At 38.9% G+C, this 19,781-nt stretch overlaps 1 protein-coding gene across 1 annotated transcript in view; it reads right to left on the bottom strand.

Annotated features, from left to right (window-relative positions):
- adgrd2 (adhesion G protein-coupled receptor D2) overlaps positions 1–19,781 on the bottom strand; it is a 143,789-nt gene that overhangs the window by 85,306 nt on the left and 38,702 nt on the right. The window contains exons 15-16 of the mRNA XM_048613375.1: positions 15,660–15,813; positions 7,563–7,696 (exon numbers count right to left, since the gene is read on the bottom strand). Coding sequence (XP_048469332.1) covers positions 7,563–7,696; positions 15,660–15,813 — 288 coding nt within the window. The remainder of the gene's footprint in view (positions 1–7,562; positions 7,697–15,659; positions 15,814–19,781) is intronic.

Below are 19,781 nucleotides of genomic sequence, written 5' to 3'. Positions count from 1 at the left end.
TGCATTGATGTGTTGGTCTGCCCCATACTACTCCTCCTGTAAGTTTCTTTATTGTCTACCACCATTTATGACTAGATATGGCTGGACTACAGGGCTTAGATATGATTTATTGGTTGTGGGATTGCTTAGCCCTGTCTATGGTATGCTGCCTCCACAGTTTGGCACCCAAATAATCCTGTGTTGTAGCTTCACCAGGTTGACACCTTATTTTTGGATATTTCTGGTACTTCAGACATGGCCTCCTGCACTCTTCATACATTGATCCCCTTACTAACGTCAGTCCATCCTCCACATGGTGCTCAACATGTAGAAGAACTGAGTTATCAGTTGGAGAGAGTCTTCCTTGCCCACATCTAACTGGATGCTATGAGACTTCACAGATTCCAGAATAAATTTTGGGGATTCCCAGGATAACCTCCTTCTGTCTGTATATAACCATGTTGTTACCTCTGTTGGACCTGGCTTGTCAGTGGGATGGTGATGATGGTATCTGAGAAATTGTCTGCAAGTTATAATTCTGTGAGAATGACCATGTCTTTCCTTGACTAGTTTGTGGGTACCTCTCCAAATTTTCTACAAATCCTATACGTTAGCAAAGAGGACATTGCATGGTCCATGGGGCTTGTGTGCTATAGTCATTTCCAGAGCCTTGGTCCTGGTTAGGTGGTCCATCTGGTTTCAGTCCTTTTTATCAGACTTTGTAGTTGTTGGACATAATGAAGTTGCTTTCTAGGCCATTTCAGACTGAATTTTAGAGTCAACTACATTGAACATTGTTCAAGTCTTCCTTTTAGTAAATTTCAATGGAAAACAAGAAATTCAAAACTTAAATCATCACCGTAATAACTGATAAACCTTCCAGACATTCACAAAACCTGCAAAACTGGAATTAGCAGCTTTTTATAATGAACTACCTGCATGTTAGAAAGACAAGACTGTTTGACTAATATTGAATCAGGATATTACAGGAAATGGATCAAAAGCTGATTTCCATAATCTTTGGAAAGAAAGATCATATCTAAATTACAGCCAATAAATCAGTAAGAAATAACATTTTGATAATTCCTTTCAAAAGGTATTTCATTGAACCAATTTACCCAGCATTGTAAAGATCTAGTTCAAATGAAAATTCTGTTCAAATTCCAGTAGAAGGTGAAGTAGGTTGATATTTAAAAGGTTGTGTAGTTAATAAATTAATCCAAAAGAGGAGAGAAAAAGATGATTTTGCAATTAATTAACTTTGGGTGGGAAATTATTTTTTTATTGTAAATGAGGTGTCCTTTGGATTAATTTTACAAAGGTTTTTGTTTCAAGAATTGAATTTATCCTGATAGACTACACAATAAAAGGTTAATCTGAAACATCAAAATGAGTGCCTATTTAAAATTGTTGGCAATTTTTCAATTTTCTTATGGACAAGTTCCAGTTGTAAGGCTACAGTTCTGTTTTCCAACAACTTTGAATTCATTTGGAGACTTTTTGGTAACTAATTGAGTTTCACAACATTTCAAAAATTCAACCATTTCAACTTCATATGAACCAAATAATAAACCAATAAATGCCAATGTTTTAACAATTATTTAATTTATTTTATGATGTCTATTTGTACCTTTTTAATCAGAAAATGTAATTTATAATTGGTGGCCTAGATTTAATTACTTTTTACTATAGAGTTCAATAATAATTAAGAATTAGAGATAAGAAGACTGTGTTGCTTTAGGCTCGATACAAGTGATGGCATATCCAGAAACGTACATATTACAAAAATAACTCTAGTACAAAATTGAGATAATCCACTTTATTCTCTATGTTTCCACAGTTACATTTTCTATCCCAATGTCTATTCTATTTTTGGTCTTCATATGTTTATTTTCCTGAAGGGAAATGTAATTATGTGGGAAACAAAAATATATAAAGGAAATTTTTAAAAAATTAAAGAATAAACAAGCAGATGATGAAAGAGAAAAGAATAAAGAAGATGAAAGTGAAAAGAAGCAGTAACTGAAAAGTGCACAAAAAGACAGGATTGCCACAGCTGAAGTAAAGTAACAAAATCAACATCAGATTGAGGAGAAACAACTGGCTATACAGCAGTCTTCATGCAAGAAAGTCACAAATTCACAGAGCCATTCTGGGCATAGACATTCGTACTTTGGCAAGTAAAAAGAAGTTGCTGTACCTAATAATCCCAATCCCAGAAACAAAATAATTAATTTCATATTTTAACCATTCTTGACTTTTAAATGTAATTTCTTTTTTTTAAATTAATTCATTCATGGGATGAGGGCACTGCTGGCTAGGCAGCATTTATTGCTCATCCCTAATTGCCCAGAGGACAATTAAAAGTCAATCACATTGCTGTGGGTCTGGAGTCACCTGTAGGCCAGACCAGGTAAGGAGAGCAGTTTCCCTCCCTAAAAGTACATTAGTGAACTGGATGGGTTTTTCCAACAATTGACAATGGATTCACGGTTATCATTAGATTCTTAATTCCAGATTTTTATTGAATTCAAATTCCACCATCTGCCGTAGCAGGATTCAAACTTGGGTCCCCAGAATATTACCTGGGTCTCTGGATTAACAGTCCAGTGATAATACTACCACGCTATCACCTCCCATATAAAAAGCCTATTGGGATGTGGAGTCTAAATATTTCACGTGTACCAAAGCATGCTGTGATAAAAAGTAAGACCAAATCAGAAAGTTATCACATTTTGTGCTAAATCCTGTCACGATGGAGTGTGAAAATCTGTCTTCATTTATCTCCACAACTGGTGCAGTTATTGATTTTAGCTGCTTGTTAAGGTTAACCTCAAACAATGTAAAAGAAGCTCTTTTACTATTTTACAAAGAGCAAATGACTCAAAGTGAGATAAGGGATAACATTGACAGATTAAGACAGCAATGAAAATGGTTGTCAGGGAAACAGATTGAGAAGGAAGCCATACAACACCACCAGTGGTTTGGAAAAGACAATGTTCAGTCTAAGAAATAGCATTTATTGCCTTCACCTTGTTGTTGAGATATATCAGTCAACCTGAGTAATTCTTAAAGCTCAGTTCTACTGCCATTCGTGGTCAAAACACATCATTAGAAATATGGACGTGATTGTCCAAAATGTAACTGCACAAATCAAATATTGTTGATGAAAATTAGATTTTGTCCCTCTTTTTGTGCAACTGAAAAATGGTGCACAACTGGACTCTGCTCTGAGGAGCAATTATTTGTTCAGGGTTTACCGTCATGAAGGAGGCAAAGTGATAGGTCGATAGTCATTCAAACTTTAGAGTCCCTGCAGAGACCATGTTGAATTTGATGCATTTTACATCCAGGTGATAAATAGCATTAAAATTACTCCAGGAAGTGTTAGCCTCAGCCCCAATGCATCTTCCTGTCCACAGTCTTGGTTGTAACTCCTCTCTAATTAACACTACCTAATAACAACACAACATCTTGCATTTACATAGTGCTGTCACCAATACAACACACCCCAGGATGCTTCACAGCAGTGTTATCAGACAAAAAAAAAGTCAAACCAAACTAAAGAAGGTGACACAGGGGAGGTGATGGCCTAGTGGTATTATCGCTAGACTATTAATCCAGAAACTCAGCTAATGTTCTAGGGACCCAGGTTTGAATCCTGCCACAGCAGATGCTAGAATTTGAATTCAATAAAACAAAATCTGGAATTAAGAATCTACTGATGGCCTTGAAACAACTGTTGACTGTCGGAAAAATGCATCTGACTCACTAATGTCCTTTAGGGAAGGAAATCAGCCATCCTCAGCCAGTCTGACCTACATATGATTTCAGCCCCACAGCAATATGGTTGACTCTTTACTGCCCTTTGAAATGACCTAACAATTCAATTCAGTGGCAGCTAGGGATAGGCAATAAATGCTGGCCAGCCAGCAATACCCACGTTCCATGAGTGACGAAAGAAAAAGGAAATGACGATTACAAGCCTGTTTCCTTAGGCCTAAAAACACTTTGGAGGTCCTTTTGGAATGACAGGTGCGCTGGATGGGTAACTTCAAGGCATAGGGCTCCAGAACCTTCTTGTCTTTACTGGTAGACTGTATTTTAAATTTTCTATCTAACTGAGTACAGAAGACTGGCGCAGGAAGGGAGAGTGCACTGTTGGGGTTTCCTTCAGTGGTGGTGGTGGTAAAGGTGTAGAAGAGATTGCAGTCAGGGTGGGGGAGGAGATGATGGCTGTGGAGGTTGACCGTCATGTCCATGGAGAGTCATGATGATAGACAGAGGAACAGCTATCTCACAGGGACTGAGGGGAAACAGTCATGCACAAACTGACCCAGAAGCTGTGATATAAAGACAATTAGACAATGGATGCAGATGTGGCAACTTTTAACCAGCTGGGTTTCTTGAGGTTATGAATTTAAAAGTGGAACTACTTTTATTAGAAGCACACAGTTCTCCAAAAACATTTCAATGACTGACCCATCTCTAGAGAGCACATTAGTCACCCGGCCCCCATTGTGATTGAACTGGAAGTGGGTAGGTTCATCACAGATTGAGTTCCTTCTGCAGATTTTAAAAACTGCTCACCCAAACCAACACCATCTGTCCTTTTATTGGTGTTGGGGGTCTATAATAATTCCCCAAAGTTTTAATGAATTAGGCTTTTTTCACTTTTCTGGGGGCTCTTTCCAAGGAATGCCACCCCACTTCTCACAAAGGCAAAAAAATGTAATAAGTGGAGCAGAGTTCCTATGGTGGCACCAGGAATGGGCACGACTTCTGCCCGTGTATCATGAGCAGCCATGTATGTGTGGTGTGGTGGGCATGCATCCTGTAAGTAATCACACAGTAGGATGGGCAGCAAGTGAGTGACCCTGCCACAAGGTGAATTAACTCCAGGTCATGTCAGGCTATTTACCCCAGTCTCTGCAGGCAGGGAGCACTGCTGCCAACTGGGAGAAACACGCATCCACTGAAGGGTCACCTTTCAGTGAATCACAGCCTTCGTACTAGCCACCAACAGCAGTCTCTTTCATCTGTCAGTGTATTTTGTTAAGCCCCTGCCACTCCCCTCTCCCGCCTTTCATCTGTATCCACACGATCAGATTCTCCAGACTGCCACTCCTCTCCTCCTTTGTCAAGCAACAGGAGAGCTCTGCGTTTCCGACAGAAGATTGGGATCACAGCTCTTTCAGAAATATGGAGCTGTACCTCCATTCTGACAGCTCCCTCTTGGCACAGAGCAGTCGGAGAAGGCAAACCATGCCTGCTTTCTCAAAGTGGTCAGCTGCCATATTCTGAAATTTTATATCCAGCATCAGAGACAGTTACTTGACAGATGTTGTCAAACATCAAGTATGCAAGCGTGTGGTTAGAGTGCCAGCGAGTTGTAGGGGGTAAGATTCCAGCTAAGTAGGGTGCGAGATGGGTAGGGTCACGTGGGCAAGGTGCCAAATGGTTTAGAGGTAGGGTGTCAGGGGTTAGGGTGCCAGAGTGCAAAGTAGACAGAGTGTTGTGTCTGGAGCAGGGGATTGGTCTAGAGTAAGGTAAGGGTGGGTCTGGTCCAGGAGTGGGCAATGTGGGAGGTTAGGGCTGGCAATTGGGAAGGGATGCCAAAGCCTGGGGCAACAGGGGTGAAGGGGCCCTGGGGAGTGGGGGTGTCGGGTCAGAGTTTGGGAGCATTTAGGGGACTGTAGTTGAGGGCATGTAAGAGAGGTTCAGGGTCAATTCAGTTGAATAACTCCTAAGGAGTAGGTATTTAATTGTGTAACTTTTTTTGAGTAACTATTTACATAACTTCAGCAGAACACACCCAATTCTCTGATTTAAACAGATACTTTCAATGGTTTCCAGGGAAATGCCCAGCAGAATCTTCAATTCCAGACAATTCCTTCAGAATCTGCTACGATGGGATTCCACAGGGTCTCCATGTGCATCTCCCACCTACACTGCAGAAACAATTATGACTATCGTAAAATCTGGACCATTGTGTTGGATCCAACTGACTAAGGTGTCTCATGAGAGAAAAAGAACAGCCCCAGATTCTCCTCCACAGCTTCGAGGAAAGGTTGGAGGGGGTACTCTTTGCGAGGGATTGCAAATGGGAGCTTCCTGCTTTACCAACGCAGCCCAGTTGGAGATCACAGAAGAGGTGAGCAAATGTTGTGTCTGTCCAAAACCCTGGGTGCAGTGCATTACCACTTACTCTGGCTGACTGGGGAAATGTGGTGCCATATCACATAGGTACCTCATTAGTATCAAGCCAAAGAAGTCTAAGGCAGGAAAGAGGCTAGACTGCCAAATGTGTGTTTACTATTAGTACCATATGGTCAAAGAGCTTGTATATGATAATATCAATGGGGCATGGGTTACAATATGTGGGTACTGTGTGACATGGGGATGGATTGGGAGAAAGGTCACAACTGCCTCTTGTCATGCTAACACTGCTGCAATTTGTCATATTGGATAAGGATACACTGAATGCCAATGAGAAGTTTAAAGGAGGGAGTGGAGTAGATGAGAGCCATCACTGGTTTGGGGGTCTGGGATAGCCTCTGTACAATGGACTGGGCTCCTCGATTGGGCATAGCTTATTGGCTAGTCACCAAGTGACAGCACATAGGCAGCAATTCCATCTTCAAGAGGAAGTCCAGCTCACTTCCAGCAGTGTTCACACTCACCATTCACCAAGTGTTCATAGTACATAAATACATAAAAAGGTTCTCATATTCCGGGCACAGCATTGACTGCTCTGCAGTTGACATGTCACCTTTTAATTTCATGGACTCAACTCAATGTTGGGTAACTGGGATTTTGTCCCCTGTTTAATTAAGACGTCTCACTGCCTGGCATGTTTCCTGCTCTTAAGAGCCCATTAAATAGTGCCACTAAAGGTCAAGTGCTTAATTTCTTACTTTCCATGTAGTTAGCTGACGAGTACAGCTGTGTAACGATTAGGTGTCTTAATTTAAAACTGTCTGTAAATAAGACAGCAATGGGTCAGAAAAGACAGCGAGGAATAATTGTGTCCGACCTCTGAACCAGGAGTTCTGGGTTCAAGTTTCACTTGCTTCAGAGTTGTGTCATAACACATCTGAATGGGTGGATTCAAATTATTTATCCACTCACCATAACCGACTGCACAGCAATCACATCACCTGAACAAGCAATTCCTGTAACTCACAAGGCTTCTAGTTCTTAAGGAGCAAATCTTACTGTGTAAAAATTATAGCCACCATGCATCTGTACTAAATCTTAAAGCATTCTATATTGTGCTGGCAACTCTGGGAATTAATAACACTGAACAAAATGTCAACAACAAAAATCATAATTGGTGCAGCTAAAGGGAACAAGCAAACTTGACTAAAAATGTGCAATTAGAAAAGATTATTGGAATAAAAGTTAATCATAGCTTAAACATTATAGAACAATCATTTATTTATTCCAATATATTTCATAAAAAACTGTTACTATATTCATTTTGTTTTTTAATTGGTAACTTCCAACATATAAATAGTTGGAAAATACAACATTTTCATTTCATGTGTCACTGCAGAAGTCAAGGGGACTAAAGTACTCACTGTTAGAGAAAAAAGGACAGGCCCAACAAAGGCCCAGATGATCTCACTCTGAATGTTCAGCCAACAATGATTGTCTGCTATGTATTTGTCACCAGTAGTTGCTAGGGTGATGGCCACAATAAAAACTGGGAATCCTAAAGAAAAAATGCAGAAAATGTTTTCTAGCTTCACATTAAAATGCATCTCTATTGCTTTTTTCCGTGTTTAAAAAAACTGAACTTCATTTATTTACTTTGCCTAAATATATTCCTCATTAGCAGTTCTAAGCATAAGATTTCAATAATAGGAAAATATAAGTTGATGCAGACAACACAGCAAAGGTTTCAATACCACTTTAACAGTAAAAACGACATGATAATGCAATATAAAGTACAGACACGAAACAGAAATGTAAGACTAGATATTGGGCAGTGCGAGCCAGTCACAAATACAGGGTAAATCAAGCAGAGCTGTGGATCATGAGTGTGTTAAAACCAGTGAGAAGGTCACAAATAATTATCCAATGACTTGAGATCATGTACAAATATACAAGCCCTGCACATAAATCACCAGACACAAAGTGACATTCCTTAAACAAAATGCAAGACTCTTTCCCATGTGATAAAAAGACTCTTTCTTAGCTCATTCATTTCTTCATGTCCCCACTTGTCTCGCCATCCCCACAGATAAAAACACATGAATTTCTAGACAAAAAAAAAGACCAAGATCCATTAACTCAAAACGTGAATTATTTTTCGCTCTGTACAGATACTGCCTGAGCTGCTGAGTGTTTCCAAGATTCCTGGATTTTATTTGAGATTTACAGATCTGCAGTACTTAGATTTGGAGATACATGTATTTTGCTATCGACTATCCTGGAAGTCTTATGATAGAATCATAATGGAATTGTTAATCATTCATGGCAATCACTCTCTGTTACTCTACTCCACTCTAATACAGGTTCAGACTCTTCAACTTTATTTTCCTTTTGATTTCTTGGAAGCCTGGACCTTTTCCACTTGCTGTTTCAATGGCAGTATGGTTTCAATGTCCTGTTTGAGTTTTGTCACTAGCGCACAATTGCTAGCATCTATTTCTGAAAGGACAGTCCTGCGTGTGATTTGCAGATCCTTGGTATGTGCATCTCTACCTATTTTTGCAGGTCTGTCTTTTTCTCCAGCATTGCTTTGAGCTCAAACCAATGTTTCTGTCACTGCTCCTGCAGAACTTGATTTGTTTCACATCATATGTAAAGTTTTTTATTGTGTACATTTCATCATGACTTCCCATGTTTGTGGGTACATTTTGTTTTAGAAATTTCAGGGATAGCATATTGGCACTTTCCCGCGTCTCAGTCTGAGCGGAAAACACATAGTCATCAGTTTTCTGAGGACAGATAAGTAGAATTTTTGCAAACATTTCGGAACGGGGATGACATCAATGTCTACCATGAAACTGTGTTATGATCCCAGCTGTTACTTTGGACAAGTCAAGTCCCAGAATGAAATCAGACCTGAAAGATTATATTCTGTTTCTCTTTAAATTTAATGGTGAGGTCTTTCACCGAACATGAGTATGCAAATTTGAAGATTTGGTTACAGTAACAAAATAGAAGTTTATTACACAAAAGAAATAACATTAGCATAAACCAAACCAAGCCAACTAAATATAACACAGTTGGAAAGATTTTAGAACACACAGCAAAACAAAATTCTATATACTCTCCAACATTGTATCTTTACTGTTAATCAAAAAAAAGAGAAATTCCTTCCCTATCATATCTGTAAGTTTGACTTAACTACTTCTACTCAGTTCCAGGCCTGTGAGTTGTGAAGCTTTTCCCTTGATGACTCACACAACTGAGATCTTAGATTTTCTCAGCTTCAAATAACCAATATAGATGTCAAACCAAACACTCTTGCTCTAGAAATTTCACAAACTACACTCTTTCACTGAGTAACGTATTTCTTTAATTGCTTTGAACAATCTCATTTTATGGGACAGACTATATTTGCTGTTGAAACCAGTCAGATCTTGTCGAACTGCCCAAAAGCTTGTGAACATCTTTAAAAACTTATTCATCCTAGCTTCTGCTAACCACTGGCTTAATATTTTCTCTCCCCAGTCATAAACCCTCACAGTATAAACAAGCTTCCATTAACACTCACAGACGCACAAACTGGGTTATAATCATGGTTCTGGAAAGACTGACATAGTTAATTTTTAAACCATTTCATAAATGTAGGCTAACCCACATGTCACTAGTTTGAAATCCAAAATCTAAAAAAATTATAGACACAAATAAAAATCATAAATCTTTCAGCTCAATTGACAGTGTGAAACATGTGTTCACCATGCTTTCTCTCGTTGTGGACTTCATCTCATACCTCACTGGGGATAGTGCAAGGTAAATTGAGTCTACCTGTTTCCCAAGTTATCACAAATGTGACAATTTAATAAAACTACCAAAAATCCCAATTTTCCTGTCTGACTGGTACCGTGGACTAGCACACCAGGTTCCTTCAATAACAGCAAAATTAATTCTATTAATGTAACATACTTCATAGTAAGAAATCAATTCTGAGTTATAGCACTTAAACTCTGTCCCTTTTAAAATTCACACACACACAATGAGAAACAACAAAACACAAATATTAGGAATAAAAACCTGGAAATCACAGTTCGGTATCACCAGTCTAAATTACAAAACTGGATAGGTTGGTTTCACAATTCATTTGAAACTTCAGTGATGCCATGATGTTATCTGCACATTGATGATCAATCTTTAGTTCAGTGGTTAATTGATATTTCCTTTTCTTTTGGGTTCTGGAATTATTTCTTTCAGCGTGTTTGGAATAAGTATTTCTGCTCTTTTGACAGACAGCAACTTTACAGGAAAAGGGGAGAGGGATATTGATGCAAATAACTTCTACAGGTTTCTTCGCTTTTCTCATTTATTTTGTGCATAAGAGTCTGTGTCAATCTGCAGCCTGACCAATTAGAGGGTTGGTACTATTCTGAGCTCTCCTGATCCCACAACAGCTGGTGCCAATTCATATGGATTCGATGTCCCCAAACAGGTTACATTTTCCCATATGCATTAATCAGCTTTGTTTATTTTTCTGAGTTGCAAATACCTCCTTGTACATTTTCCCTTTATTACAATCAGTGTCCATTTTCGATTTATTGTCTATAGCCCAAAAATAAAAAAAATGTCTCCTGCAATCATTAGATGCTGGTTTGCCAATCATTTCATGTGTATGCCAGATGGTCTTTATTATAGTTTGAAGGTACTTATGTGCAGTCCATTTGGGTTGTGACACAACTCTTTGTGGCTGCATCAACCTTCGCTGACCTGCACTGCCTCTGCCAGTGGCCTCTTCTGTTACAAATCTTGTAAAATTGATTGAAAGCTGGACATTTCCTTGGTGCAATCAGAGGCCACATCTCCCACAGGTCATGCTACGTTTACATGTTCTAGTAATTGTGTCAACTATCAGATCTGTCTCATGTACTTTAGCATGATTTAAGACTGCTGACATGCGTTTAACCTGTGGACTAGATTGCTCACTGATCGTTCAAGCACAATAAGCCTCATCAGTACGTTGTTCACCACTGCTGCCACCATGTCAAGTTAATGATTATGGTCTAATAAACAATCGCTAATCGGGGTAGATTAACTCCGACAGTTAGTTTATTTGAAACAGTAAAACACATAAAGTTATGAAGCAGAGTTAACAGCAAACTGAATAATTTCTGCATTTATGTACAGGTTGGAAACCCGCAGCAGACTATCTGCAGGCAGCATTGCAATATTGTGCAACACATGGCACATGAAGTGTTTAGACGTGAACTTTTTAATGTTAAGGTAGACATCAGCAGAGGCATTGGAATTCTATGACCCTGCCGCTCTGAATGTGTTCATTTTCCCTGTTGATCCAGCACTCAGAAAATGTCTGATTTTCACGGTGACCCTGTTCAAGGTGGTGAGGGAATTGTCTTCATTGATTGTCAACACCATAAATGAGCTTGTAATTCACTACAAAACTCACAAATTAAATACTTAACATAGTTACACTATCCAATTGGGACATTTCTGTGATTGGTGTATTGGGAAAGTATTGTATTTGTAATTTCTGCTGCTAGAACCGATTCTCCACTTTCCCGAAAAAGGTGCATAAAATGAATCTCTAAAAATCTTTAGTTGTGTTTGACTGAGCTGCCACAGATTTTAGCACTAATTCATACAAAACTCCAAAACTGAAGATTTGCTGTTAAAATCCAATCAAATATATAGAAATAAATTAATATTTGCTGCTTTAATTCTTCTCCTCTTACAAGTGTAATCACTGCCATAAATTTTCCTTGATTGTTTTGATAACAGAAGTAAATACAACTTCCAGGGCAATACAACAACAACAACTTGCATTTATATAGCATCTTTAAAGTAGTAAAACATTCTACAGCTCATCACGCTGCATTTTTCAATAAAATTTGACACTAAACCAGATAAGGAGCTATTAGGACAAGTGACCTAAGGTTTAGGGTTACACAGGTAGATTTTAGAAATGGCCTTAAAGGATAAAGAAAGAGAGAAGTTTTGGGAGCCAATTCCAAGGCTTAGGAACTTGTTATTTGAAAGCACAATTGGAACAATCTAACATATGATAAGCAAGATAATATAATTGAAAAGCGTGATGAGTTCCTGGAGGATTGTGGGGCATGATATAAAGTATGTGAATTTGAAAACTGACACCTTGTTGTTGTAGAAGCCAATGTAGTCCAATGAGCCCTGTTTCTAATGGAGCCCTGTTTCTAATGGAGCCCAACTCATTTTAGGAAACAGACAGCAGAGTTATGGATCAACTCAGGTTTACAATGAGTGCAAGCTGGAAGGCTGGAAAGCATTGGAATAGTCAACTACATAGATGAGAGCTGGGAGACAGTGGCACGTGCTCTAGTAATCCAGAGTCCTGCACTGAAGGGCCTGTAATCCAGGATCCCAGACTAAAGGACCCATAATCCAGAGTCCAACACTAAAGGGCCTATAATCCAGAGTCCCACACTAAAGACCTATAATCCAGAGTCCCAGACTGATGTTCTGGGTTTGAATCCCTTCTTAAGGTGATGAAATTTCAATAAAAATCTTGAATTAAAAGCTAGGCTACTAGAAACTAGGAGTAGGAGCAGGTCATTGGCCCTTCATTCAACATGAGTGGAGACTACATTTCAATTGTCGGAAATATCCATCTGACTCAGTAATTTCCTTTAGGTAAGGAATCTGCCATCCTTAGCTGGTCTGGCCTACATGTAACACCAGACCTTCACCAATGTGGTTGACTCTTATGGCAAGCCAGTGAATTCAATGACAATTGGGGATGGGCACCAATCTGCTGGGCTTCACAGTGACACGCACACATCACTAGAATGATTTTTTTAAAAATCAGCAGTAGATGAACTGAGGTGGAAATGGTAAAAGATAGAGATGGAAGTAGATTGTGTTAGTGATGGAAAGATTATAAGGCCACAAGCTCAGCTCAGGGTCAAATACAATGCCATTATCAGAAATGGTTTGGTTCAACTCTTGTCAATCACCAAGTAGATCAATGGAACCAATGATCAGGGAACAGAATTTGGACAGAAACTAAAGACAATAGTCCCCTAATGTTCAATTGGAGGATGTTTCTGCTCATCCAATGCTGGATGTCAGTTGAGCAGTATGACAAGTCAGAGTTAATGAGAGGGTTGAGAGAGGTAGAGATGGATGCCATCGCTATACACATGGAATCTGATATTGTGTTATCAGATGATGCTGCCTCTCAGCAGCACATTAATAAGAAATAAAAGCAACTCTTGTTGATTTGCAGCAATCTTCTTCATGACATCAGACTAAACAAACTGTTCTATTTAAAGTTACGATCAGCAGATTTCGTTTGGGGGTTGAATTAAACGTAAACTGAATAGGATTGAAAAGTGCACATCAGTCTGCTTTTTAAAAGGGGCAAAAGAGGAAAAGCATGGAATTACAGGCCAGTTAGCTTTACATCAGTGGTGGGGAGATTGTCGGAGTCTATAAATCAAGGACAGGGGAATTGAACATTATGAAAATTTTCAGTTAATCAGGGACAGCTGCAATGAAGTTTTTGAAGAGGTGACTAAGACAATGGACATGGGAGTGTCTATGCATGTTGTTTATATAAACTTTAAGAAGACATTTGATCCGGTTCCACATAAGAGACTGTTAGCTAAACTAGAAGCCCATGGAATTGAGGGCAAATTACTGTTATAGCTGAGAAATTGTTTTGAGTGGCAGGTGACAGAAAGTAGTAGGCACTCAATTTGGTAGGATGTGACCAATGGTGTCCCACAAAGCTCTGTATTAGGACTTCAATTATTCACATTATCTATTTATGACTTGGATAATGACATGGAAAGTCATATATTCAAATCTGCTGATGACACAAAGTGGCATCGTGGACAGTGTAGATGATAGCATAAAATTATAAAGAGATATTGTTAGACTAAATAAATGGGCAAAGCTGTGGCAGATGTAACCAAGTGTGGGGTTATTGTGAGGTTCATTTTGGACTGAAAAGGGTTCGATCAGGGTACTTTCCACCTGATATGATGTTAAATACAGTGGATGTCCAAAGAAACTTGGAGGTTCAGGTGCAGAGATCTTTAAAATATCACAAGCAGGTGTAGAAGATAATCAAGAAAGTTAATGAAATGCTGAATTTTATATCTAGAGGACTGGAGTCTAAGGATGTTGAAGTTATGCAAGACCCTGGTTAGTGCCCACTTGGAATACTGTTAGCAGATTTGGGCATCACACCTTAGAAAGGATCTACTGAATTTGGAGGGAGTACAACATAAGTTTCCAAGAATGACACCTGGAATTCATGAGTTATAAGGAGAGATTATACAAATTAGACCTGTTTTCTCTAGAATTGAGAAGGTGAAGGTGATCTGATTGAAGTGTTGGAAATGTTAACAGAAAAGGCCAGGGTGGGTAAAGATAAACTATTTCCACTGGTAGTGGATTCTAGAACTCGGAGGCATAGTCTGAGAATTATGGCATGGTCGTTCAGAAGAGAAGTCAGGAACTTTACACATTAAGGGTAGTAGATGTTTGAAATTCTCTTCCACAAATGCTGCACCAGAGTTGTTTATTTAAAATGTCAGGTAGATCACTTTTTGTTAAGCAAAGACATTAAGGGATATAGGCCACAGATCAGCCATGATCACATTGGATGGTGAAAAAGACTCAGGGGGCTGGATGACCCACTCGTGTTCCTTTGTTCCTATCATTCAAATAAGTCACCAAAGTAGAAAAGCAATAACACACTAACAAGACATATTGAGAGAGAACATTAATGTTTTGATACTCCTAATAACAGCACTCAAAACTGAATAAACAATGTAATTGTATACCACAGTTGATCCTTAAAGTGCTGTGAAGTTACTTTATTAAGGCATGATGGTGCTTTCAGCATTATTTATAATATAATAGTCAGTTTGACACTTTAAATCCTGTCAAACATTGACCTTGTCACACTGTTGGTACAAATAGAATGATTTAAAGACTTTGCCGTCACTTTTAAATGAACTGGAAGCCATGTTTGAATAATGCCCATCCCAACTCCAGAAAGAAAAGGACCACAGAGACAATGGCAGAAATTTTAAGTTAGAATATGACACATTTGTTTAAAATAGTTAAAATTAAAAAACTGGGAAAGATGGCAAAGAGAAAACAGCCAAACAGAAGATAAAATAAGTGGTAATGCATTAATATTCTCAAAATCTAAGAAGCCTAATTATTGTAATATCATGCTCTGTTCCGCATCGCTGTGTGTATGCTGAAGACATGATTTTGAAAACGTATCTACACATGACTCTTGCTTTACAAGGCATGTAAATAGGACTAGCTGAGTTACTATCACAGACAGCTCGTACAGATACCATCAGCTGAATGGCCTTCTTTTGTGTTGTAGCTATACTAATAATTCTTGTACTCCACACACACCCCCACCTTCATAATCTGCCATTCCCTGGGGTTAAAAGCAGTGTTTAAGAAAAACAAGAGCAAACTAATAACATATTGAACAGTGAATTTACCCCAACCAATCAGATAGTAGTATTTCATTCTCTTCTCTTCGCTGATATTGACAGTGACGACCTTACTCCAGAGAAGTATTCCTTCCACCAGCATCCAGGCAAAAGCAGCCATGAAGAGCAGATGTAGCATAGCTGTTACAACAGAACATGCCACCTAGTGGGAGAGAGATGTACTGTAATTTAGATCCATTTAATTCCACTCAAGTTTTACAGAAACAAGAAACATGGATAGGCAATCAAGGATATCTCTGGTATGATTATGTACTTTACAGTTAGATGCACTGTCTACAAAATTCCACCCCTAACTGACAAAAATTGCTACCCAATGTGATCTAACCTATAATAAATGAGTTCTATTTTCTCCTTCATTTAATATAAACAGTCAGCAGATTATACCTTATTCAGTACTACACGCAGCAAGTATTTTGCAAGAATGTGCATTACTGTATGGTACTAAAAAATGCACAATCCTGAGGTGACAAAGTATTTGCATATCCATTTGCAACTAAGTGAAGCTGAACCTGGGCACCCTTGGCATCAGTATTTCCATTGGCATGGCATTGGGAGCAGGAAGCACAGGAGCACAGAAAGTATGGAGAAAGCAGGTTTGAGTAGATTGATAAGATACAGGGAAGCTATTCCTAATGCAGGTGCTCACCCACAATATAAAAGCATCCGGGACCAAGATTCGTGTTAAACTAAGGACTCTATTTATTCAGGCAGACAGAGGTTCTGACCGATCTCAAATCTTCACCACTCCCCCAACTCCACCATACCCAACCCTACGTTAAATTTTTCAGACAATTTTCAAAGCTATTAAATTAAACTGACAAGTCTATTGCAATGAGCAGATCAGAAAATACTCTTTAGCTTAACGGTGAACTTGACTGTTCAGGCATAGATATGTTTTTCTTTTATCTATTAATACCTCCTGCCTCTCAATCTTCCAAACCTTGCTTCATTCACTCACACCATCTCCAATCCCCTGAGAATTTCTGTCGTCTTCCTCCTGACCTCTCTCCTCTTCCTACTGCCCGGCTACTTTATGACCGCTTGATCATAGATCCTGCTCCTTCTGACTGCCAATACGGTTAATGGCTTCTATGCTCCAGTTGTCTCCTTCTATCTTTCAACCTTTACAAAAACATGTAACCTGATCTGTAACCACATCGTGAGTGTTTGCCTGCAGCAGGGTGTTTGTACCTAGTGGGGCAATACTTATATTGGCTCCCATAACAAAATAAATAGTTTTTTTCATTCTCTTGTGGGACTTGAGTATTGCTGGCTGGGCCAGCATTTACTGCTCATCCTTATTTGCCCTTGAGAAGGTGGTGGTGCGCTGCCTTCTTGAACTCTTCCAGTCCACATGCTGGATGAGGATAACATAGCATTAAAAGATTCATTGTATGTTTATTATAGCTCTTGGTATATAGACAGATTACAGGCACAGGCAATTCAGTTTCTGGGCTGTTACTAAGTTGTTTGGTTTCAAACCACCATGTCTCCATCCGCACGTCATGCTTCAAGTGGTACCAGTTAAGATGGAGTCTGAGGCCCTTACACCCTCAGATCATATTCATATGCTATGATACAGTAATGATTTAATGAGCGAGTTTCTTAAAAGAAGTATTGCATACTAGTTTTGAGATATAACACACCTGTAACCCATCCAAACTCTCCAACGAATACTTCTTGTTGCAACTTTCGTTTCACTCAAAAATCTTCAAACACACTGAGCATTGTTTTGGTGTTTACTCGCAGGATGGGAATATTCCTGATTTCACCTGATGATGTCAGTACGAGGTCAGAGAGGGAAGGCAACGTCGTGGTTTTCCTCAGAGGGTCTCCCCCTCAATTAGTGATGTTTTGCAAAGTTATCTCTGACCTACCTTCTTTCGGCTGCAGGGTCCCTACTCTCCTCAGCAATGGCCTCTGATTCTGGAGGCACTGCTGAGGCTTAGCCACTTGCTAATCAGATTGGCCAGTAGCTCTCTAAGGTGGAACTTCCTTCCAAGTGAGGGGCTAAAGTCCAGCCTCCTGTCAATTAACACTCCACAGGGAGTTAAATGGCAGTGGGGCTGCCGACATTACTGGGGATGCACTCCCTAATGCCATTTTCAGTAGCTGAGTGGGAAACGCCATCATCTGAAACGTCCTGTCCATTATATCTAAAGTCTTGGCCCTCAAACTCAAATCCTTCCGTGATATCTACTGACTCTGCAAACTTCTTCAGCCGTTTATCCTTACGTGCTTCCTTTGGTCTATTCACTTTGACCAATGTTCGCAAATCAATGCTTAGCAGATCCTCAGCAACCTTAGCCTTACTCTATGCAGTGTGCCTTCATCATACTCTGCCACCTTTTCAGTCCTTCACTATTCAAAACATATTTTCAATTAAAATTTCTCAACTGTCTTACCATAATTCAGTATCCATTCAGTTCATCAATTTTTTTCCTATGTCTGCTCTGGGATATTTACTATTTTATATGTATCATATGAATTCAATTTCTTATTGTAAGATAACTGTTCATGTACTCCTTTTGCTACTTACTTTTTAAAAATTTGAATCAAAGAGTCATACAGCATGGGAACAGATCCTTTGGTCCAACCAGTCCATGCTGGCCATAATCCCAATTAAGCTAGTGCCATGTGCCTGCACTTGGCCCATATCCCTTCAAACATTTCTTATTCATATCCAAATGTCTTTTAAATGTTGTAACTGTATCTGTATCCACTGCTTCCTCCGGAAGTTCATTCCACACATGAGCCATTCTCTGCGTTAAAAGGTTGCCCCTCATGTCTTTTTAAAATCTTTCTCCTCTCACTTTAAAATATGCCCCCTAGTCTTGAAATTCCCCATCCTAAGGAAAAGACACCTGCCATTCACTCTATCAATACCCCTCATGATCTTATAAACCTCTATAAGGTCACCCCTCAACCTCCTGCACTCCAGTGAAAAAAATCCCAGCATATCAAGCTTCTCCTTATAACACAAACCTTCTCTTCCTTGCAACATCCTGGTAAATCTTTTCTGAACTCTCTCCAGCTTAATAATATCCCTCCTATAACAGTGTGACTAGAACTGGACACAGTATTCACAAGAGGCCTCACCAATGTCTTGTACAACCTCAACATGACGTCCCAACTCCCAGTAACCGTAAATTATGACACAGACTTAGTACCATTTATATAGCAAGAACTCTCTGCACCTACACTATTAATGCTTTACATTACCTTAGAACATTTTTCTTGTCAATAGCTTCTTTTCCTAACCCATCCAATTTACAATTTAAAATTCTTTGAACTCTAACCTGCACATCGACTGTCCACAGCCTGTAAATTGATTTGTAGAATCCCAGACATACAACTTACTTTAATTTACCAATGTATTACCTCAGTTATATCTTCAAAGAATTCTAAAAATATCTGCTTGAAGATTAGATTCTAAAACTTACCTATTTGAATTTAGTGTCATGTGCCTTGCAAATACATGCAAGTAGTTTTTGTTACAACAGATAGCAGTACTTTTTCAATCTAATTACCATTGTTCCAGCCTTATGTTTCAAGAATCAAGGCAGAGTGTTTATTAAAAGCTTGTATTGACTTTCTGGTCTCAATATTTAACTCTGCAAGCTAAAGTTTTTCTGAAATGTCCAAGACCACATCTCCAGTTTGAACCTGATTTCTTATGTACAGGATGTCTAGGTTAATTCCATCTTGGTCTGATGTTTTATAAACCTCCAGTTTTTTTAAGGTCTATTTTTGTTAACTACTTGATCGATGCATCTCCTATTCCAATGTTTCATGCTCTAAATTGTAAAAAGAAATGCAAAGCTCTGTTGATCTTGCTCCTCCAAAAAATGCATGTTTACATTTAAAATTTGTTTAAAAAGTCATGATTCTCTAATTTCCTTGTCAGTCTGTTTGCCAATTGTCACTTTTCATGCATAACCATGAGTTTACTGTTTCTGGATAAGGATATTTTTATCAGTTATTTACATAATTAACTTGCACTTTCCAAGCATGCTTTTTTACCTGAACAAAAACAGAAGTTGCCAGAAAGGCTCAGCAGGTCTGGCAGCATCTGTGAAGAAAAAAATCAGAGTTAACGTTTTGTGTCCG

The sequence above is a fragment of the Rhincodon typus genome, chromosome 28 (assembly GCF_021869965.1).
Source record: "Rhincodon typus isolate 14 chromosome 28, sRhiTyp1.1, whole genome shotgun sequence".
Lineage (NCBI taxonomy): Eukaryota > Metazoa > Chordata > Chondrichthyes > Orectolobiformes > Rhincodontidae > Rhincodon > Rhincodon typus.
This window is presented reverse-complemented; position numbering and strand designations above follow the sequence as displayed.